The 25,482-nt window shown below is 36.0% G+C and overlaps 2 protein-coding genes and 1 long non-coding RNA gene across 4 annotated transcripts in view; 2 read left to right on the top strand and 1 right to left on the bottom strand.

The window, feature by feature from the left end:
* LOC309476997 (uncharacterized protein) overlaps positions 1–10,034 on the top strand; it is a 53,483-nt gene extending 43,449 nt beyond the window's left edge. Inside the window, exons 4-6 of one of the 2 annotated variants that reach the window (XM_082140153.1) lie at positions 8,288–8,352; positions 8,572–8,752; positions 9,017–10,034. In XM_082140153.1, coding sequence (XP_081996279.1) covers positions 8,288–8,352; positions 8,572–8,752; positions 9,017–9,132 — 362 coding nt within the window. In that variant the 3' untranslated portion in view covers positions 9,133–10,034. Of the gene's footprint in view, positions 1–7,857; positions 8,079–8,287; positions 8,353–8,571; positions 8,753–9,016 lie in introns of those variants that run through there. The other variant, XR_014198450.1, reaches the window with a different exon arrangement.
* The window catches only part of LOC309477005 (uncharacterized protein), a 115,377-nt gene that overhangs the window by 51,944 nt on the left and 37,951 nt on the right, over positions 1–25,482 (bottom strand). The gene's annotated exons all lie outside the window — the stretch shown is intronic.
* On the top strand, positions 4,262–6,099 carry LOC309477055. The gene is made up of 3 exons (XR_014198507.1): positions 4,262–4,366; positions 5,208–5,321; positions 5,406–6,099. It is a non-coding gene; the product is annotated as an uncharacterized lncRNA (long non-coding RNA).

Genomic DNA, 25,482 nt, shown 5'->3' with positions numbered 1-25,482 from the left:
TCAGTTCAGACTTTATATCATCGCTATGTGTGTGTGTGTGTGTGTGTGTGTGTGTGTGTGTTCAGTCTCAGTAGCTAGAGATCACACAGAGTTATGAAGACTTCAGATTATCATAACTCTGAGGCAACACATTATCATATATATACTGTAATCTGTACAATACTGTAAGATAATATACTGTAATCATCTTTAATGTGTTCATTGTTTCTGCCTAAATGAATATGTGATGTGAACTGTGTATTTCTAATGTATGGACGTTACTTTGTCACAGTATGTATAAGCACTAAATAAACGTAAAAGTCAAAATAAAAATAAAAAAGAACGTGAAATAAAGCGGCTCCAGATTGCCCTTTGACCCTGTCCTGCAGTCTCGTGTCTCCCTCTACAGGAGATCATCAGAAGTATCAAAAAATGACTTTCTGTTCCAGAAAAGGACGTTGATTTCATATGTCACTGTAGAGACATCAAGACTTAAATCATGTTTATCAGGCATTCTGGGAGACACAACAAGTGAATATGGAAATAAATTATACATCAATATTCCAATTGAAATATTAGATTTTATTATTACAATGTTGCTATTACTCCAATTATTACACTTCTTTTTTCATATGTTGCTCCAAGAACACATTAATTAGATACAGTGTATAGATACATTGCATTGAATGGGAATATTAATGTATGGCCATTATACCCACATATTGCATAAAGTAAAATTGTTTATCAATTCATTCCGTTATATCTTTCATAACATAGTTGAGAATCATCTTTATACAAATTATGGTTAAAAAATAAATCCTGAAACCCCAAAAGTTATTGGTGATTGAAAAAAAAAATCCCATTGTTTTTGCTTATAAATATAATTTCATGTCATTTTAGATTTCATATTTTTCACATTTCATATTTTTGAGTCACTGAATATTAATTTATCAAAGTTTCATACAAGTATCTCATATTACATAGCAATATTGTTAATGGTTTATTGACCTGTATCTTCACCCCAACAGCTGAAAACATGAACAACTCCTGATGTTGCACAGCCGCTCTCATTCACTAATAATTGTGTAGATTATTTATATGCACATTTGAACTTTTTACAAATACTTTCCGCCTAATTCACAACACTCGAGACACACATGCATTTGTTCTTGCGTTCTAATGGTGAATTTGTTGTAGACCTCTTCTAATGGAGAAGTTCTTCTAATCGAGCGGCCGTTCACGATCAACCAAATACATTTGATTATTTCAAAATAATAAAACTTCATTTTTCACTTGTGAAGTTTTCACAGCCAAACTCCCAAACAGTCGCTATGGTAAAGTATGTTTCGGTGAAATACTTCAGTCTTCAAATTGACCATACATGAGATTATGAACACATTAATTACATTAATTCAGGACATGTATGCTTTATTTATTTTTTCATGCTTTACTTTACTTCATTTTCAGTAACCTCAGACTTTAAAACGTGGCTTTCTTGAGTGTACTCCATGAGTATTGTGCACAAAATGCCTTGAGTATTTAATGACTGTATGAAATAAAAAATGATAGACTGATATATCTGGCCATTTAGAGAATATTAATATCAGCTGATAATTGTGATGCTTGTCTGGCTAAAAATAAGTGTCATTATTTTATGTCATTTGAAAATCTGAAAGTGTTTGAAATGTACTAAATTCCCCAAGTCACTGTTACTGCTACCTATAATAATAATTATAACTCATAACCACTTGAAGACATTAAAGCATCTCACATTTGCCTCTGTTCTTATGTTTGTTGCACAGAAACACACACTCTCTGTTTGAATCAAGATTAAAGTCATATTTCTTTAGCCAAACATTCACATAATGCTCCTCATAAACTTGCACTGGAATGATGATATCTGAGTAAATACCAAACACACACGATCATCTAACAGCAGCTCCTGTAATTCTCCTGTTGTTCTTGTTTCTCTCTCAGATCAACAGCTTTAGATTCAGCCTTTGAGAAGATTTCAGATCATTAACTGTTAGATCAACATACAAAAATAGAACAATACATTCTTGAACTCAAAATGTCTTTGTTATATGGTATTTCTGAAATAATGTATTCTTCAGTTGCTCATATTGTGTCTACCAGGTTTCATCAATTTATTACATGAAAATATCGCTCAACACAATTCATAACCTTCACAATTTGTCAGGTGATCATCCACGAGCTGAGTTTTACGAGCAGATTTACGACGCTTCATTTTAAATCGGATATGACGAAAGTAATAATTTAGATTACAAACTCTGAATCGGGTTTATTCAGAGTTTGACCGAACATTTGTGATTTATAATTTATCTGATAATTAATACAATGTACTAAAGTTTGAAACCGCAGATTTCCAGCAGCGTTGTTCTTGTCCTCCAGTCTCCTCCGTTTCTCCTCTGACTGTGAATGAAAGCAAATTAAATTACTGTTTGTAGTATAAAAAAAAGCTTCACTAAGTGATCAATGATCAGTAATACCTCATGTTGCTATCATAAGTATGTTAAATTTAATAAAGTTGAAATCTTTTTACAGTCTATGGTTGAATAAAGTTAAAATAAAGTCCGCTGCTGCCATCTAGTGGTTGAAAGTGGCACTACATCTCTAAAGATCCGATTCTCTAAATTGTCTTATGTAAATGAATACTTTTCGAACATTTTAGATTATATGTAGACTTTTAGATTAATACATGTGCACTATGTCTTGATAAACTTCCCTGTAGTTTTCTTGTTCACCACACGATGGCGCATCACACACAGGTTCAGTGTAACAAATGATGTGAAAATATTTTTATACGAGTTCATTTTTCTTATATATATTTTTTAACATACATGGTCAATGACATAATGGATGTTAAAAAATAAAGTTAAAGTGAAAAAACAAAACAAAACAGGAACTATGCTATATATTTAGATTAAACCAAATGGGACTAATTATGAAATCACAGCTAGAAAAAATAAATGACTTTATATTTTACATATATTTAAGGCCTAAATAATTTTTCAGAATCAGAAATAGAATAAGTGATCTGTGCATATCAGTGCATGACAATAGGCAAGAAACTGGCATCATGTTGTGAAGTTGTCTCAAGCGTTTTTGTCTGATTCAGATGAGATATGGACTGGGTGGATTTTTAAAGTCCATCTGTCTCTATGTGTGATTTGTTTCTTTCGCTCCCTCTTGGACGCCACACGGGACTGGAAAGTGCAAGTGGACCTAGATCAGCAACAATCTCAGGCCAGATCTTGTTTTGTGGTCAGCTTCACAGAAGTCCCTGTTCATCGTGGAGGCTAAACATTATATAAAAAGATCAAATGATTCACAATCAGATTCAGAAATAGTATTAATTGCTTTCTTTTTGTGGGAATGAAAGATAGTCTTGATATATAATTGCATTTCTTTTTCAAGAACCAAAAACAAAGGTAGGGTTTTATTGAACTTACATTTATGTATAGAATTTAGCAAAAAAACAAACAAAAAAAAAAAAATATAGGCTATATATATATATATATATATATATATATATATATATATATATATATATATATATAATATACTCTTTCCTTTTATTTGCGGGAATATTATTAAAACCAAATATAACATTTTCTAAACAAAGAAAAAGTGGGGTCAATGCTGTCAATTATAAATCTAGACAAATCTTTCAAAAATTGTCTTAGGCTACATGAGCACAATGGCAAAATAAATGAAACAGGGTTTCAGCCAATGTATTACAAAAAGAACAGTTCAGATCAAAATCCTTTTTAAATTCAGCAAGAAAATTATTTACTGGGTAGTACCCGTGTAAGAATTTGAAACTTTTGATTTTTTTCTATGAGACTGGATTCTCTTTGAGTGGGAGGAGCCGCGAGCCGCGGACGCGCTCGACTTTCTCAGAAACTCGGCCTTAAACCAATGAGCAGCAAGAGTGGGAGGAGCCGAGGACGCGCTCGAGGATCTTTTATGCCAGATCCTCTCTAACCCGCTGAAACACAACACTGAGCCACAGGTTACAGGCTTCTGATCATGCGCGACGTTCATCATTAAGTAAGCAATTTCGTGAATATATAATCTCACACACAATATATATAATCTGATGTCTACTAATAGATATAGTGCAAATAAAATTATCATGATTTGGAGTTATTAATTTAAATTTACTGGGTTATTTTATGTTTAATTTATCATTTTAATATTGATCGTTTTTCTTTTCATTTGTTTTATTTTGAATGTTTAAATGCCAGTAGATGGAAACTATGAGTAAACACATGAAGAGAGAGAGAGAGAGAGATGAAGACACAAACCACTGAAAACATGAAGATTGTCAGATGGAGCAGCTTGAATGATTTTAGACCAACCTGTGAGTAAAACAATCACTCATAATTCAATCAGTAAATGTTTGAGGGAATCATCTGTGTTTCTGAACTATATATGCCATTGAATGTGTCCATATTTGTGTTAATTCTGTAAATGGAAGTTGCTCTGATTAATATTGTGATTAATGATTTCATTTGTGTTCTCCTGATATATGACAATTCCTTGAGTTTCATTAAACTGACTTGTAATAATAATGGTTGATATGATAAACCAGTGGCGAGGACACATAATGGCCAGATGCCAGAACATATAATACTAATGGTCTGAAAATAAAAACGAACATGCAAAATAATATAGTATACATAATTTGTAAAGTGTAGTATTATTACAAATACATAGCGCCTCTAACATACTGTTTCACGTTGATAATACTGTGGATTTCTGGATTTCGGATAACTGCAAAGAAACCAATAGCACCTTAATTTACTAAACTATATACTCGACTCAGTGAGGGCCTTTTGTACAGTTCACAACATCCAGACTGCTGAGAGTGATGTGTAGATGAATATGTGAATATGTGCTGTGCTTTCCTCTCAATAACTGAATAAACACACAATAAAAATGAGGAAACTGCAAGTTGTTTTAATAAACCAGAAGAAAAGCATCTGAACACGTCACTATTATTTTATAGCAGCTTTACAGTATTAAAGATGAAAACAGTGTCAGTGTCTCGTCTCATCAGAAGTAAAACTTCATTTGCCTGTCATCAACAGATTATCAGCTTTATCATCATCATTATTATTATCTTGTGCAGTTTTAGTGTTGTATGTGTGTGTTCTGTCTCTCTTTAAACTGAAGATAATATTATGTTTCTTCATGGACAGTTTCTGTGGATCCACACACTCCTGTAAAGAGTGGATCTGAATCATCAGAGAAGATCTAACATGAGCTGAGATCATGATATCTGAATAAATGATGTGAGGACGCCTGAAACTAATGTAAGATCATGTTTGCCCATCATTTCTGAGATCATACACTGCAGCTCTGATGATCAGATGATCAGTATTTTATTTATATTTCAGTGAATATTGATGAAGATGATGATGAACACGGCATGTGTCTCTTTATAAAGTGTATTCTGGACTCTGGAGATCCGGACAGCATCTTCATTCATAACAGAACATGATGAACTAATGTTTCCAGACCTTCAATCTTCATCAGAGAACAAACCAGCGGGAGAATCAACTGTGTCCGTTTATTAGGCTTTGGAATAAGTGTAAATAGTGTAAGTGTGTAAATGCTGTTATATTTTAATATAGTTGTATAGTTTTTTGTTCTGAATCTAAAATTCTCTGTATGTCAGTTATCAGTGAAATACTGCATGTTCATCTGGTTGACAATATTGTGTTTTCCATGTTAAATATGATCCTCCTCATGTGAGGTTCTCTGACACACACACACACACACACACACACACACACACACACACACACACACACACACACACACACACACACACACACACACACACACACACACATGTTTGCATCATTTACTCCTGCTGTTTTCTGTCTTTATCTGCATTGTGTGTCATTGTGTTTTCCCTGTTTAAGATTCTTTGTCTAAATCAAGTTTTTCATTTCTTTGACACATATACTGTAACAGTAAACTAAAGACTGAATTAATCATGGCAATAAAAGTCCAGATACAAACACACTATTATAAATAAAAAGCATAAAATGATCAGTTGTGTGTTTGTACTGAACACTTTCTGAACTCATTTTCTCCACGGCTCATTCAGTGCCGGTTACACTCATGACCTTTATTCTCCTGACACACACAAGATCATCTTTTACAGTAAAATAACAGATCTGAGTATAACTTACAGTCTAATCTCACACAGCAGATTATTTAAAGTGTGTGTTCACCCATTAATGAAGTTTCTGTCAGTAATTACTCTCCATCATGTCCTTCCAAACCTGTAAGATATTCATTCATCTTCAGATCAGAAGTGAAGATATTGTTGATGAAATCTGAGAGGTTTCTGATCAGACTATTGTTCATGCGCTGCAGAAAAGACTGAGACTAATCAGAGGCCAAGCATTAAAATAATAATAATGTGTAATGCATTCAGGACTGCAGAGATTTCTAAGACATTTATGGTTAGAAAACAAAGTCTCTGAAGCTTGTGTGAGAAAACCTGTTTATCCAGAAGAGATGAAGCGCTCGACCATCCAGCAAAACTCACTGAGACTCACTGTGGATATTTATTTCTAATCTTTCTGCATGACTTTAATATGTTTAGAAAGAGGAGGCTCGTGGCCTTCAGGTGTTCCTGATGTTCATGTTCTGCTGCGGTTGCAGAGAGTTTGTAAAGTCCACTGTGGTTCAATGTGTTTCTCAGCCTGATGTCAATGAGTGTGTGGCGCTGAACTCTAGATGACAACCTTACATTTAAGAACAGAAGAGGTCGTTTGGGGACAATGAAGCCTGAGAAATATTCTGTGTGATAAGTTAAAATAAAGTTGGTGTTCAAAGTTAATAGACTTACTTTAATCCTTAACTTTGTTCAATTACTCCTATAAAATGTAAAATTGTTGAGCAGCAAAGACTTATTTTCATGTTTGTATTATCAGGTTACATGTCATGCTAAAGAGGTTCCTGTGGCACTGAGATGTGTGTCATGTCTCTGTGGAAAAGCACTGCAATCACATTGACTCATTCCTGTACGTTAGGGGTTCAAGACAGTTACAGAATGTCAGCACACATCATGACACTTCCTTTACTCTGTAAACCCTAGAGATGTTATTTGTCACAAGATACATAAATCTATTACAGGAAACTGAATAATACAGTAACAACTTACAACTTACAACTATGATGTGTAAATATTTACTGCTGATAAAGATTGAGCAGAAAGAAGAGCTTGTGTTTGAGTGTAAAGTGTTATTGTGTGTCAAATGTGGGTCTGTAAAATTATTACAAAACATGAGATTAGTTTCCACTGTTATGCTTATTAATGATCAGCTATATATTTCTTACAGACAAAATGACATTTGTATATTATCCAAGTTGCCAGAGTGTGTTAAAGATATGGATGACCAGTAATGTTCTTATAATAAATGTTGATAATCATGAATAACATGATATTATTGATTGGCCATAATCCTGTCCACAGAATCTCTTGTAAACAATCTGCATCAGTGTGTGTTTCTTCATCATGTACAGTTAAAGATCTGGCTGATCCTTCAGCGTTATTCACCTCAGAAACACCCAAAACAATGTGCAACACAGAGAACTGAAACAACAAGTGTGAACGCAGAGCCTTTGATGTGTGTGTGGCTAAGAATATGTAAAAAAGATATGAGGTGTTGTGTGGGTGGTAGGAAAATTATTTCAGGAGGTGTGGCGTGTTAGTGTGTAAAGTCAGTTTTGCTCCTCAGACTCTCAGTAACACTGGAGCTTCTCTCTGTCCAGATCATCACAAGGTAATTATAATAATAATCTTTAAACATTTTGTAAGAGTATTTTTTAGATATTAATTATGAACAGAGATGTTAGTGTACAAAGTATTGTAGTGAAACTGAAAGATAAATATATATTAAAAATTGTGCAGAATCTGAACACAAGAGAAATGAATGCATGACAGGAATATATCTGGACTATCACAAACTACAGAAGAAGGACTTTATCTTTATATATTCAGTGTGATTTAATAAACTCTGGATTATTCTACATCTCTCTTCTTCTCACAGGCGAGAAACATGTTTCATATTTCATTTCTCATCTTTACTGAGGAGCTTTATCTTCATATGGATGACTGGATTATTTGCTATTTTATCACAAATGTTTTAAATTCTATATTTTAAGTGCATGTTCTCTGTTAGATGATCTGAGTCTATATCATCAGTTCAGTCACTGTATTATAATTATGATGATAACGGGTTGTTTTCTTCATTTACAGTCTCTGTTGATCCAGTCGGAGCTGTAAAGTGTCGTTCTGATGAATCAAATATGATCAAACATGAGGTGAGAAGAGAAAGATGTTTATTATCAGGACTCACACATAAACTCACATTGATATATTTGTCATTTGTCATCATCATTGATTATTCTGAATATTGTAGAGTTAATCTGAGATGCTGTAATAACACTGAGCTCATGCAGATGTTGATCAGGAGTTGATCTGATGTCTCGTGATATGATGTTATATCGCTTTAATGAAACTCTGTCTGTGTGATTGAACAGATTCAAATGAAGAGGAGAAAGAAAATCAGCAGAAATCACAGATCAGCAGAAAACAAGAAGACTGAGAGAAAAATGGAGGACAGAAATGAGACACAAACCAGTGAATCTCCAGAGGAAAGAGGAGAGGAGAGGAGGACAGTACATGTTAGATCGAGCAGTATGGAAAGAATAAAGCCACACTGTGAGTGTTTGATCATTATGGGACTTAATTTAATCCTTCATCATATTTTAGTTTTACTGTCAGATTTACTGTTGTTTTCTCTCCTGTTATAAAGTGTCACATTCAGACAAATCCATCAGACTGACTTTCTGCAGTTATGAAACATTTACAGATTGTGTTTAATTGACAGAAAAGTTATTGATTAAGAACATATTAAATGTATAAATTTAAATCAATGTATAGACTATGATGATAATCTGATATATGTATATTTGGGATTTCTAGTGTCCTGTGATCCAGACGAGCCTGTAAAGTTTGATTCTGATGTCAAAACTCAGAGATACTCATCAAACCCTTCATCATGTTCTCAAGAACATCATCATCATCATCATCATCATTGACTTCTGAAGACCTGATCATCATCATCTTCATCATCATCATCATCTTGATCATCATCAGACTACAGTCTGTTCATCTCCTGTCTTCTGGAAGCTTTATCAGAATCATCTGAGCACAAACACACTTAGGAATCAGTGCAACATTCTCTGATACTGCAAACCTTTTTTACACCACAATCATTAAAGGTCCCGCTCTTCGTGATCCCATGTTTCAAACTTTAGTTAGTGTGTAATGTTGCTGTTAGAGCATAAATAATATCTGTAAAATTATAAAGCTCAAAGTTCAATGCCAAGCGAGATATTTTATTTAACAGAAGTCGCCTACATCGAACGGCCGGTATGGACTACACCCCTCTACTTCCTTCTTTAATGATGTCACTAGAACATTTTTTGACTAAGCTCCGCCCACAGGAATACACAAAAAAGGGGGCGTGGTCTTGTTGCGCTCCCACGGAGAAGAGGAAGAGTTGCGTTTGTAGAGTGTGTTTGTCGCCATGTCGTCGAGACGCTGTTATTTTCATCCCGGAGTCCAATCACCTTTGTTTTGACCCGCCGTGATCGAATTCACAGCCATAGATGAGTTCACAGCCATGTCTCCTCGTTGTAGGTGTTGTGTGGCTGGATGTATTAATCCACATAGCTCTCTCTATTTACTCCCGAAATCTGAGGCAGCCGCTGAAGACGAGGTGGAATTATTTTGTTTTTAAAGAAAATGCTCCCTCAACTCTACTGAAATTCGTTTATGTACTTGCGCACTTTCTTATAACTTAATGTGTTTACTCAGCTCTTACGGTGATTTTCTGAAGTAAAACTGACGCTTCATCTTTTGTGTGATGTACAATAAACTTTATTAAACTCATCAGTATATGTTTGATCATCATTCGGACAGCAGACTTGTAGGCTATTAATAATGGATAGGCTACATACAAGCAGATGACAAATACGTTATAATAACCGTAATTAAACTTATAAGTTACTGAGAGTTTCTGACATTATCATCATTCCGTGAGATGAGATTGTCCTGAGAGACTGAGCGCGAGCTCATGAAGCTCCGCCCCCTGTGTCGTCCAGCAGCAGCTCATTTGCATTTAAAGGGCACACACTAAAACAGCTCGTTTTTCTGAGCCCCAAAAAATGACAATATAAACATTCTGTAAAAAATTATGTGTTGGGTATTTTGAGCTAAAACTTCACATACACACTCTGGGGACATCAGAGACTCATTTTACATCTTGTGAAAAGGGGCATAATACGGGACCTTTAATACCCAAACAGACACACGTTTTGTTTGATAAAATGTTTGTTTCATTTTTGCATTGCCTCATACATTTCATTCATTTTCATTTATCACAAAAGCAAAATCACTAACTGCATTTGGATATTAAATGCTGAAAACCTGCTCTTTGTCAATACTCTTTGTGTGTTGTACAAGTGTCGCCCTCTACAGGAGATCATCATGATCACAGCAGAGTTTAAGGGATCTAAAAATAGAAAATAGCTGAAGTCAACAATAACCAGTAAGGTAAATCTCACTGTCACGATCTAGAGCATATACTTTTTTCCTGAATATTCGTTTATATGCTTTATTTCCTAAAGCATTTCAGGTTTTGATCTACAGGTTAAATTCACACCACTTATAAAGTGTTTAAACCTGAACTCTGATTTATTAACAAACCTGATTACATCAGCAGATCATCAGTGACTTTAGTGAGAACTGAGGCTGTTCAGGACAGAAGATTATTTTATAAAAATAAAAGCCATTCGATAACTTCTGTGTAGATTGTCTGGAAATGTGAGCTGAATTTAGTGAAGATGTCAAAACATCATGAAAACACTGATGGAACCACCAGAACACAACACACACACTAGCGCTGCATCTTCTGAATTTATCATCTCAACAATGGAAACTTTAAGCATCTGTTCACATTTGCTCTCACGGTAAAGTTCAGTATGTCTCTTAAGATTGGGATGTATAAAACAAATGACCTACATTAGATGAGAATGAAATGCTGGCTCACAGGATGATATTATAATGCTTGTCTGCTACAACCACAAGCTTTGCCACAGAGAGAACTAAACTGATGTGTGTGTGTGTCTGCATGAGGCGACAGCTTTCATTGAACATGAACAACCACTTCAAACCTCTGACTAACGTCGTGGTTATACATGAATGCATGCAGAAACGCTAGTTGAATGTTATTGTAACTGACAGGGAGTTCTGCTGAGGAACAGTTGCAGCAGAAATATGATCGTGCTAGCCTGGCAAGCCAGACCTACATCAAGATGTTAGGTCTGGAAACTTACCATAGTCACGGCTCACTCCGAGGGGCGGGAAAAACGGTTGTCTTTCAAATTCCCTCTGCACGCAATAGGACAGCGCTTCAACCAGCCAGAGCGTTTTCCCAACAGCGGAGCTAGTTGATAGATTCAACTTTTGCCATATCTGGCCGGCAAAACGACAAACACATCTCCCTTTTTTAAGAATGACTTCAGTGCCGTTCTTTGCTCTTTTCTCAAAGAAAAAAATAACTCCAAGTCCTCCAGAGTCGCGGCCAAAGCCGATTCGAAAGACCGTTGTTCTCCATCAGCAGCTGCCATTCTTTGTTTTCAAGCAGCAGCAGGTAACCGTCGCAACTCTGTCGTCATATGTTAAGCCCGCCCCGCCTACTCTATACACGACGTGATTGGCCTGACCCAATTTGGGTTTTTGCAGCTAGAAGGTTGATTGAGAGTTGCTAGACCCACCTGGCTGCGAAATACATTTTGCTGCCGCTAGGGTGCGTCTAGATTTCTAGGCTATGATCGTGCAGCAGTTTTCATTAAACGGTAATATTCCTGTAAAAAATCATCTTGTATGTTCCTGGCGCACGTGACTGACTAAACCAGATTCACACTAGCACTTTTGGTGCGCACCGGGGTTCGAATGACGTCAGAGGTCGGTTCATTTGGATGATGTGAACTCTGTCTTCCGAACCGGAACCGCAAACCGTACTCGAGTCCGCTTATTTGAATGCAATCGTACCAAATCGCGGAAATGAACCGCTATTGATGACGTATAATGTGGTTATGTATTATAATATCAGTAGGGCCTACATGTAATGTACGCTTTTTTATGTATAATAAAGCACCGTGTAAAGCCATATGCTGCGTCCCAATTTGCCTAAGTTACACTACGCCATAAAAGTATGTACTCTTTTTGTGAAGAAAAGGTGTAGCTAATGTGTAGCAAAAAAGTAGGCAAGCTTTGGGACATACTACTTCGTCATCTTTTTCGGACGGATCTGTCACGTGCGTCCTGTCACGTAAACTGCCCTGTCAATCATCTTGTCACAGTTAAAATCCTCTATTAAATCTCATTTAATTTCCTACCGTTTCGGAGAGAAATGTAGTAGCACGTTCATCTGCCAGTGGGTCTTTCATGGAGACTGTCCTCATGTGTTTGCCATTTGAATATAATAATGCATTTAAAAGTTGAACGGACGTCGCTCAAATGCCTCTGGGCGCAATTGGATAGACCTAAAACCAATCAGAGCGATCGTCATCTTGTAAAGCCCGCCTCAACGTTTCTGATTGGTGCCTCAATTTGGACGGATTAGAAATGGGCTTGAATGAGCTCTTTGCCAGACTACTTGCAGAGCAAATAAATTTGCCGGAAGTTTGTCTGGGTTTTCCCAGGCTAACATAAACCTCAAAATGGATTAGTGACCAATTTAGAGCTAATGCTTCTTTCTCAATAACTGAATAGTTGAGAAGCATTAAACTTTCTAGAGAAGTGCCCCACCACACATACACCATCTTCTGAGGTCTGAACAGCTCCAGCTCCCACATTACTGGCCTCAACTCGAGATTTAAAAGGTTTATCCAGTCTCGGTGCAACCAAAGTTGGAGACACGGTGAGAAGAGACTTAACGTCCTCTAATGCTGACACACAGAGGTCCACTCAGATCTGATCTTATCTTGAGGAAGGTTGGTGAGAGGAGCTGCCACCGTAGAAAAGTTCTGCCAGAACTCCCTATAAAACCAAACATCCCAAGTAACCTCATTACATTTTTTTTTTAGTTGTAGGGGTAGGGAACTGACCACTTTAGCTTGAACAGGACACACATGACCCTGACCTACGACCTTGCCAAGATAGATTACAGTGGCCTTAGCAAATTCACATTTGCTCAAGTTAACAGTAAGATTCGCCGCAACCAGACGATCAAACAAAGCTCTAATCCGACTTAGATGTTCTGACCATGTGTCACTATAGACGACTACATCGTCTAAATAAACTGCACAACCTTCCAAGCCAGAAATAACTTGATTCATTAATCGTTGAAACGTAGCTGGAGCGTTTCTCAGGCCAAAACTCATAACCTTATAGGAAAATAGGCCTGACGGAGTGACAAATGCAGAGATCTCTTGGGCTCCAGCTGTTAGAGGCATCTGCCAATAACCCTTTAGCAAATCAAATCTGCTAACATAAGTGGCAGACCCAACTTGATCAATGCAATCTTCGATTCGTGGCAAAGGAAAGAAATCAGGTTTGGTTAGTGCATTTACCTTCCTGTAGTCTGTACAAAATCTATGAGAGCCGTTGTCTTTTCTAACCAGAATACTCGGAGACGCCCAGCTGGAATAAGAAGACTCTGCTAACCCATTTATCAACAAATACTCAACCTCAGCCTCTAGGTATCGCTTTTTCTCCAGCAGAACACAATAATAATGGTTAACCTTCAGCCCTGTGACAGTGGAGTGTCGCCCTCTGCAGGAGATTACCAGGATTACAGTTAAACGAGTTTTAAAGGAACTGTAATTGTATTTTAAGGGAAGCATTACTGAAGTCAAACTCAAGGATGTCGAATGTAAAAGTCAAACAGCTCATTATATCAGATCAGTCCTGCTGTTTCTGTGTTATACTGAAGCTTTCAGTCATTTAGTCACAATCCAGATCTGCTGTTCCAGTGATTTCTGTGTTTAGAGCTTCATTTAAAGCCTCTGGTCAGTGTTCAAGATCTGAATTAACTGAGTTTGTGTTTCTGACAGAATCATGTTTATTCTCAGGTTGATTTTCTCTGTTATTTCAGTAAAACACACAGAAGATCTGTAGCATCTTTAAGCCGCTGGTATTGGTAATAGCGTGAGCAAGTTTTAGACGGCGTACTAACAGATGTAAGATGCAAACAGTGTCTTTCTTTATTGAGCTTCAGTTAATAAACATCGCTTACATTTCACTTCCTATGGTGTCATTCTTTCAAGTTAACAGAATATAAATCTCAGTCCATACCTTGTAGATCCAGGCTGCAATGGGTCACCATCAAAGACTGGGATTTCTCTTTCTGGTAAGATACGAGGATGTCTTTGCTGTTGAGTGTGATCAGATGTTAATTTTTAAGACTTTTTAAGACTTCAAGCAGGGGATCACCATGAGGAGGAAGAACACGTGGCATTTGATCCAATCCCATATTGCCTTGTTGCACTTCAGCAAAATAATGGAAATTATTTTAAATTACATTCTGTACAGAAGATGTGTAAGAATTTCAATCTAAGATGTAAATAAATCAACACATTCTCAGTCTATAGAACGTACCTTTAACAGTTGTGAAGTAATAACTTCTTAAAAACAATATCTCCTCTGAATATCTGATGTGAGACGCAGCCGTATTGTTTCCTGAAGAGTTTCAAGAGTCTGAATGTTAGTTGAATGAAAGATGCACAGACACAAACTTTCCTCAGATCGTGTGTGTAATGACTGAAGGGAGGAAGCGAGGTGCACCGTAACATACAGTAGCTCACACGATCCCCCTGCTGGAGCCCTCTAGTAACTACAACACTCTTGTTCACACTTACTGCTGCTGTTGTTAGAATGACATTTTGCACATGAAAAATAAGACATAAGAAAAGTACTGTACTGTAACTGCTGCAACTAACAGTAACAACTTTAACCATAATATATGATATACCATTTAACTATGAGAATGGCAAAATTACTTTAATATGAACCCATTAATTGTTACTCTACTGCTTACTCAAATGCTTGCTATGACTTACTGGTAAAACACATTATTTCCATCTGTCACATATATCATTTTGATCACTTTGTTTATGATTTGAGAGCAGTGTTTGATTTTGAACACAGGTAAAAAAAAAAGAGGTTTTGTGAATAGTGCTTGAAGATGAGGTTTTGTGTCTAATGTTTTCAGAAAATGGAGCAAGGTTTCAGATATTGTGTTTTAGCAATTGAGAAAAACTGTAATTAATGGTTTAGTTCTTCATGAGTAATACACTAACACATGATAATCTGTGCATTAGTTAAGCATGAATTAATGCAGATTAGTGCACACGTATTGTAGTGTTACCCGACATTTCCATCCAAATATTTAAATTTCATGACTTTCTTTAGAGTTTGGTTATAAATAAACAGTTTGTGGTTATCATCAACTTTCTTTCTTGCAAAGAACATAACAATTTGATTTTTTGTGTGGAAATTTTAAATTCCCAGTCAATTCCCCATTGCTCTAATGACTTAATTCTCTTTTGCATGATTATTATGTATGGAATATTTCTACCTCTTTTCCACATTACAGCCATCTGCATACATTAACCCTTCACTTTTGTGTCCTAGTTTTACAAATATATCATGAATCATCAAATTAAATAAAATGGGACTGATTACACTTCCTTGAGGAATTCCCTCTACTGTAAATTCATCTGAATTGTTTGAGCCTACTCTAACTCCAAAAGTACACTGTGAAAGGAAGTCCAGTATAAAATTGTACATTTTCCCACCAATTCCCATTCTATCCAGTTTGATCAATAGCCCTTCTCTCCACATATCGTATGCTTTTTCTATATCTAAAAATACAGCCACCATTACCTCCTTTATAATCAATGTTTTCTCCACTTCATTATACAATTTTACCAAAGCGATCTACTTTTTCTGAAACCAGTTTGGAAATCTTTAAGGAAACATTTCTTCTCTAAATATAATTTAGTCGGCCCACTATCATTTTCTCCATTAATTTCCCTAAATGTGAAGTCAGCACTATAGGCCTCTAATTCCCTGGATTGCTTGGGTCTTTTCCTGGCTTAGAAAATGGAAGAATAATTGCCCTTTTCCATATCTTTGGCATTTTGCCCTTATTCCATACTTCATTAAATAATTCTAGAATCTTTTCCAATATTCCAACAGAACCTCTGCAACAAGACAGCATAATATCACGTCTCAGAATTTTTATTGTTTTAATAAAGTGTAAATGTTATGACATTGACAGACTATGACTTATAGAAGCACTTAGAGATATAGGAGTTAACCAGATTTCAATGCAGAGTTTAAGCAAAGAAACAAATGTAAAAGTGTTTAATATTCTATTTAAATATCTCAAAGACACAGAGTTAATGGATAGGATTAAAGAAGTACATATAGGTTTTTTGTTGTTGTTGTTGTTTTTAGGTTGGATTTTTTTTATAGAATAGATAAGGATAGATAAATAAAACAAACAGTCAAGTAATAAGAAACTTACAGAAAAACATCACGTTACATGTCTGTAGAAGAAAAATATTAAATGTCTAAAAAACCAGAACGTGAAACAAGGCAAAAACACCACATGATAGCAAACGTTGATCTCAATAACCACTGTAAGCTGATAAAAAAATTCGACTACATCTCCGTTAATGTAATCTACATTAAATAAAAGGTAAACCTATTTGGGAGAAATTAGCAACAAATGTTTTAGCTCGTTAGTCAAAATGATTGTCTTTACCATTCAGAGACATCTTGATGTAGACGTCCTTCCATCGACTCCACATCTTCCCTTTCCAGCTCTGGTTCAGAGTCTGGCTCATACGGTTGAATCCCGTAGGTCGCGGCCGGGTCGGGTTCATTGACAACTTGCGCCATGATGTCAGTTTGTAATGATGCTGAAGTTACCTGCGGTGTCACTTTTCTTTTTTAGAAGGGCATTAAAGACTATAATACAGCAGTAGGTATCCAAATTAAGACCAGGTTATGACTCCTTTAAATAGTGAATAGACCTATTTTAATGAGCACCCAGTGTTTTTTGCCATTTGTGTATGATGTTAAATTATTATTAACACTTGTTTCCCTGCATTTTATCAGGATTACTCTCCTTTGGTGTGACATCTGGACAGCAGTCACGAACATCTTAATTCATGTTGTTTCTTAATTCTCTTTTATACTTTTTTTTTTTTTTGTATTTATGTCTTAATTGGTAACACTTTATTAAAACGTTTCATTAGTTAACATGAACTAATAATGAACTGCACGTGAACAGCCTTTATTATTTTTTGTTAATGTTAACATTTACTAATACTTCATTAAAATCTTGTTAACATTAGTAAATGCACTGTAAACTAACAATGAACAGCTGTATTTTTAACTAACGTTAATAAAGATTAACAAACACAGCAACAAATGTATTGCTCATGGTTATTTAATACATGAACTAATGTTAACTAAGTTATTATACCTTATTGTAGAGTGTTAGCAATATATTCAACATGCATTTCCTTATGTTTTGTGCTGTATTGTCATCGCAAGGTTTTTAAATAAGGTTTTTTTATTGTCATCTTAAGATCTCAGGACAATATTGTGAAGCATTAATTTGACTTTGCCTAGTAAAATAGGCAAATCTGATTTTATGCTGATGAGACAAAGGTACTTATCATAGAGAGGCAATTAAGATTATGTGACTAAGATTACTCAGTAAACTCTATTCAAATCACTTAATTTCCCACGTCCTCTGTCTGCACCTCTTGTACTATAGGGTTTTAGTACTTTAAATATCAGGACAAAATCTTATATGTCCTAACAGAGAGGTCTACTGATGACCGAACTGAACACAATTCATTTGTTAACTTTTCACTTGATGTATTGCACTTATATTTATATACTCTAAAAGAATAGTACACTCTGACTGGATCTCACAACTCCTGAAGAGACGTATATTTATCTGTACTGAATATTGTGCTTCACAGTTTAGACTGTCAGTTCATGATCTTCATATGTAACAGGAACATTAATCATGATCAAGTCATTTTATATATTTTATTCCCAAAGGATTCAGAAACTTTCAAATTAATAAAACGTGTACATCAAATTGAACTATGTCTGAATCTTTTAATTCTTACAAGAACATTTAATAATGCATGCATGGCAAGGCTTTATTCCTAAAGCGTGTACATATAGTCCACAGGAGACAAATTAATACAGTAACAATGCATCACTTTCAACCACTTGTTGAAACAACTGTCAAAATGGATGGCTTGCAACCTGACTGTTTTCAAAGAATTACAGTAGAAATGGTAAGATCACAGTACTGGTTGTCTGCAACTTCATACATCATCTGTCTTGGAAATCTGAAACAATAAAACTACATAATATATGCAGATTAAAACATGTCTCCTATATATGCACGTCATTACATACATTATCATAAGTTGGAAGTGTGGTGGACAGGACATGAAAATCCATCAATACTAAAAATAAATGTTTATATTCACAGGTGGACTAAACAGCAGTTAATAAACTATTGCTTCAACTGATCTCTAACTTCTTTAACTTCAGTTAACACAGAAATGAACGATTAACTGCACTTACCTCTGCTCAGCCATGAACTGGTCGAAAGCTGATGACGTAACATGTAGGTAGGCCCGCCCTCACGTGATACTGATTGGTCGATTGATAAGCTTAAATCTGATTGGCTAAAGAGTAGAGTACGACTGCTCTGTGTTAGGAGTGTTATGCTGCCAGGAAAGTCTCAAAAACACACACACACACACACACACACACACACACTCACACACACACATATCTAAGGCGATTCGTACGTGAATGACGATTTGCACATTCAAATGCAAGAATACACTCGTACGTTTTAAACATTCAAAGGTTATTGTGCACAGTTGTATATCTACGAATTGTGTTTTGCATTTGTGAAATGTATTTTATGAGTATACAATTTTATTTTGCGCATGTGAATTGCTTTTTGTGTGCACGTGAATTAGGTTTCATGCATGTGAAATTGTCTACGCATTTGTGAATCATGTTTTTTGCGTGAATTATATTTGAGACTAATCTGCTTCCATATTTAACTGACAGAAAAGTTATTGATTAAGAACATATTAAATGTATAAATTCACAGCAAAGTATACGAGGATAATCTGATATGTATATTTCTAGTCTCCTGTGATCCAGACGAGCCTGTAAAATTTGATTCTGATGTCAAAACTGAGGAGAGATTCTCATCAAACCCTTCATCATGATCTCATCATCATCATCATCATTTACATTTACATTTACATCATCATCATCGGTCTGTTCACTCCTGTTCACTCCACACTCATCAAGATCTTCTACACTGTAAGATAATATACTGTAATCATCTTTAATGTGTTCATTGTTTCTGCCTTAATATATATGTGCTGTTAACCACTGTAACTCATGATTGTATTATCTGTGTATTTCTGATGTATGGACGTTACTTTGTCACAGTATGTATAAGCACTAAATGAACGTAAAAGTGAAAATAAAAATAAAGCGGCTCCAGATTGCCCTTTGACCCTGTCCTGCAGTCTCGTGTCTCCCTCTACAGGAGATCATCAGAATCACAGCAGAGTTAAAGAAGCTACAGATGAAAATGTGTTTTACAGCAACAAATGAAAACACTTCCAGATTTCAGTTCATCAGGGAATATGAAAATCAACAAGTTGTAATTTGAAGGGAATCATTATTGAAGTCAAACACAAAGATGTCAAATGTGCGTCACTATAAAATATGACTTCTGCTGTTTTGATATTATTCTGAAGGTTTGAATGGTTTGATCAGAATCAAGATCTCTTTAGTTCCAGTGAATTCTGTGACGCTTCCAGCTTTAATATCATAAAGCAGCCTGTGATTATGATGATGAGTTTATGACAGAATCACTTTTATTCTCCGCTTTCTCCATCATGTGCTTCATCTGTCGTTTCACACAGAAGATCTCTCTGTTTCTCTTTCTGATAGAGTTAGAAACAGGGAATAATTGATGTTCTTCCCAGAGACTGTGTTTCTGGATTCTTCTGTTAGCAGAAGCTGATGATGATGTTTCATATCAGGCAAATCTCCATCAGCTCCTGATTCAACAATATGACAAACTCAGATCACTCATACATGCATTACAATCATGAGTCTCAGTATAATGTGTTTTCCTCATTTAAAAGCTCCTGAAAGATGTCATTTCTCTAGAAGATGAAAATAAATCCACACATTCATTCACACAGAACATACCTTAGTACTTCTTCAGATCAATATCTCCTCTGAATATCTGATGTGAGACGCAGCCGTATTGTTTCCTGAAGAGTTTCAAGAGTCTGAATGTTAAATGTAAAACTCAGATCTGATAAACTCCATCAGCTGCTCATTTAATCATCTCTGATTTATTAACACTGATTTCCATCAGCAGAACATTAGTGACTTTAACAGACGAACTGAAGCTGTTCAGAACAACAACAGATCAACACTTACTCAATACTCAATATCTACTGTTCACAAACACATCATAGTATACATTAAAGCAGAAGTTGCTAGAAGTTCAGTCATTCACACAAAATGTAAAATCACATTATTATTTGTGAGTTGATAATGAATGACATTCAGTGAATTAAACTGAGAGAATGTCACTTGTTTAAAATAGAAATGAAGGCATTGTAAATAAATCTGTATGAGTGTGTGTTTTCTATTCCTCCTAACACACAGAATATGATCTGCAGTTTTCATCTTTGTCCACTAGATGTCAGAAGTAGATTTGAGGTGAAACTCAAAGGCCTTTAAAGGTCCCATTCCATGGATTATTTTTATTATTTTATAATGTTTCCAGGGGTGCCCTTATAATGTTAGTATGTTTTTTAGATCAAAAATTGTTATAATTTAGAAATAAAAGGCATATTTCCTAGCCTGATTTCATTCCCTGGTTTGAACACTCTGTTTGAAGGGGCGTGTCTGCTGTGAGACTTCAGTGTAAACGCCCTCTGCTGTGATTGGCTGACATGCTTGCATATGAAATATCTGGCATTACATGTGGAACTATCTGGAAAACTTTTACTATTACAGCTATTATACGTTTTTACTATTACAGCTATCTGGATTAACGAATCATGAGAAGTTTTTTAAGTATTTAGATCTATTCCCATCACATAAAAGGTTGCAGTGATGAGCACTGAGCAGATGACAGTCTGTTGATCGCGTGAAAGATCTTATTGCAACGCAGTTTCTGCACTATCACTAATGATTTCACCAATGCAAACATGAAGTATATAAATACAGTAAGAGCTTCGTTGTGCAGTGGAACAGCGTCATTGATTTCATAACGAGTTTTGGCAAGTGTCCAGATAAACTCGCGCTGTGTGATTGACAGCTTGGGCGATTGGAAAGGGATTGTTCTTTGATCGCTTTCTGTATATTAATCACAGTTTAAGTAAGATTATTTTCATCCTACTAAGAGAAACGAACGATGAGAAGAGTGATCGCTACTTCCATATTAAATCACTACTTACCGCTTGCTGGAATATAGTTGAAATAGTCCCCTTCGTCAGTATGAAACGCTGAGAGAAGCCTGCTTGATATTATTCCAGGTTAGAAAAACAGTCCGTGGTGAAATGGACAGAGCAAACTAACAACTTCGAATTAAACTTTTTCGGTATCCGATTATAGATAAACATCAACCACGTCTGTTGACATTTCGCCATCAATACGCCTGTGTTCCTGTGGGCGGAGGTTACGGTTCTAGTGACATCATTAAAGCAGGATGTAGAGGGGTGTAGTCCAATCCAGCCGTTTTTTGTAGTCAACTTCTGTTAAATAAAATATCTCGCTTGGCACTGAACTTTGAGCTTTATAATTTTACAGATATTATTTATACTCTAACAACAACATTACACTAACTAAAGTTTGAAACATGGGATCACATAGAACGGGACCTTTAATTTCAGGATCAGAGACAGTGAAGAGAAATCAGAGAATCTGATCTGAAGCTCAATGAGGATCATCATGTGTCTCATATGAAGCAGAAAGAGACTCTCATCTGATCAGATTATATTACAGGATCAGAGACAGTGAAGAGAAATCAGAGAATCTGTCCGGTTTGCTCTTTCTCTCCTCCTGAGTCTCTCTCTTCTCTCGACCGCATCTCAGCCCAGTGAGAGGACATGAGGGTTCAGAGACAGAGGAGAGGAGATCTCAGAGAGAATGGACAGAGTGTTTTCTCTTCCTGACAGATTGGTAGAGAAATAAAGTTTTGGTTATGTGAAGTAAAATTAATGTAAATGAAACAATTGTATAGGCCTACATTATTTTTATCTACTGAATTATAATTTGTAAATGAAACAAAAAATTATTTATGTAAAGTTATAACTTGTAAATGTAATAAAGAAATTATTCTGTACATTTATTTTTGTCATGTCAATTAATTTGTAAATTATAGAAAATACATTGTTCCATACATTTTTACAACTATTTTCCAAGATAAGTGATGTTTTGTGTCGACTGTTGTTGAGCTGAGCAGATCTGATGAGCTGCACTATAGAGACGCTGGTAAAGCCTCTGCCGGCGGGACATCATCTGGGATCAGGGCATGTTTCCACTGTCCACTTACAGGTTTGCAGGGCGGACTCAGGCGACGGCTGCCAGTCACTGACATGTTCTCAGAAAGAGGGAAGAATAAATTAAATTAACTCACATCTTCAAAAATCTAACCATAAAATATTGTAACATGCAAAACCATTTAGCGCTAAACTCTGCAGGACAGCGGCTCTCCAGGACCAATGTTTCCTATGTATCTATGAGACATATTATATTTTTTCAATTTTCAATTTTATATTTTTTTTTTATATTTTGTGTTTCTATTATATACTGTTCATATTTTATCATATCAAAAATCTAATATCCATGTGTAAAAAGTCAGTTTTTCATACAATATTTGCCTCTGAGACGAAGTGGAGTGGAATAACAATCTAAAGCACTTTAGACAAATTTGATGATTTTAAGGTGATGAAAAACATGTATGAAAGAAATGAAAGGTCACACACACACACACACACACACACACACACACACACACACACACACACACACACACACACACACACACACACACACACACACACACACACACACACACACACACACACACATCAGAATGTCCCTTGAGCCCTGTGACAGTGCAGTGTCGCCCTCTGCAGGAGATTACCAGCATTACAGTCGAATGTAAAAGTCAAACGGCTCATTATATCAGATCAGTCCTGCTGTTTCTGTGTTATATTGAAGCTCTCAGTCATTTCATCAGGATCTAGATCTGTTGTTCCAGTGAACTCTGTGTTTAGAGCTTCATTTAAAGCCTCTGGTCAGTGTTCAAGATCTGAATTAACTGAGTTTGTGTTTCTGACAGAATCATGTTTATTCTCAGGTTGATTTTCTCTGTTATTTCAGTAAAACACACAGAAGATCTGTAGCATCTTTAATCCGCTGGTATTGGTAATAGCGTGAGGAAGGTTTAGACGGCGTACTAACAGATGTAAGATGCAAACAGTGTCTTTCTTTATTGGGCTTCAGTTAATAAACATCGCTTACAATTCACTTCCTATGGTGTCATTCTTTCAAGTTCACAGACAGAATATAAATCTCAGTTCATACCTTGTAGATCCAGCATGTCCAGCTCAGTCCAACACACACACACACACACACACACACACACACACACACACACACACACACACACACACACACACACACACACACACACACACACACACACACACACACACACACACACACACACACACGTGCCCTAATACACCACGTGAGAGCGCCACCCAATGGACAAATATAGCATTGCATAAAATGGCCCCTACTTAAAGCATTAGTTCACTCCAGAATTATAATGTCCTGATAATTTCCTCTCTTCCTCGTCATCCAAGATGTTCATGTCTTTATTCTTCAGTGGAAAATAAATGAAGGTTTTTGAGGAAAACATTCCAGGATCTTCAATGGGGTCCAGCGGGTTGAAGGTCCAACTGTGAGTTTCAGTGCAGCTTTTTGAGTATCAACAGCCCCATGTTTCATTGTTCATGTTTTCATATGTCCATGAGTTCATGTTTTAATTTTTATCATGTTCATGAGTTCATATTTCTAAATCAAGTCAAACCAAGTCGGCTCTTTACTTTGTGTCTGTTCACTTTTGGATTCAGTAAATCTGCACTTGGGTTCAGCTCAACTCGTCTACTGGACATTCTTTACTAATATATTCTTGATAACTATTCACTTAAATTGCTTCTTTGTTTATTTTCACATTGTTCATCTTTCAAATGATATAAATCAGCAATAGAGAGAAATGTGTCTCGACTGAACGCTGAGATCTGTTATGATTGTCATGGTGAGAGTTAAAGATCAGACATGAGCTTTCCGAACACGAATCTGCTGGAAACATGTTGTACAGTGAGCTTTATACTCACGGATTACACCATAGAAGAATCTGAAGACATTAGAAGAACGAAAAGCTGAATATGACACAAAGACAATTAACACTGAATCTGCATCATGAATGTAAAGCCACACGCGAGTCCCGCGGATATAAAGGAATAAGGACATTTAATTCTACAGAACGCTAGTGCTGAATTACTACATGTATGATGTGTGAGTTTGTCTGTGTGAGACTAGCAGTGAGCGAGATCAACATTAGCATAACACACTGAACACTTCATCATATTGAGCTTTATAACATTGATTAGTTTTATGTACATTTGCTCACCTCTACATTTACGCGTCTCTGTCGAGAAGTTAGTCGCGGACGCTAGCTCTCGGCATCTCGAGAACGCCACGCTGAACTAGTGAACACAAACAAAGTCAGAAATTGTCTCTGACACAAAGCACATTCAAAGGTTTTTTTTATTTTTAAAATGAGACTATTTCTGCATCTCTATTCGCCTACTTATACTAGGCCTACGCTCTAAAAGTATGTACTCTTTTGTGAATAAAAAGTAGATACTGACTGTAACAAAAAGTAGACAAGCTTTGGGACATAGGCTACTGTCTGTAACGATTGCTCTCTGTCGCATCCTGACACAAACTGGCCTGTCAATCATCTTGTCACAGTTAAAATCCTCCACATTTAATTTAATTTTACTTCCTACCGTATTGGAGAGAAATGCAAAGCACGTTGATCTGCCAGTCACGGGTCTTTCATGCGGAGAACTCTCCTTAAATTAATGCATAATGATGCATTTAAAGTTAAACGGATCTTTAGAAAAGTCCACATTGTTATTGCAGATGAAATATAACACGGAACATTAAATATATTTTTTCTTTCAGGTTAAACTTTG

Source organism: Leuciscus leuciscus, assembly GCF_965113295.1.
Source record: "Leuciscus leuciscus genome assembly, chromosome: 16".
In the NCBI taxonomy this organism is placed as follows: domain Eukaryota; kingdom Metazoa; phylum Chordata; class Actinopteri; order Cypriniformes; family Leuciscidae; genus Leuciscus; species Leuciscus leuciscus.
The sequence above is the reverse complement of the archived record's forward strand: the minus strand, read 5'-3'. Positions and strand labels throughout refer to the sequence as shown.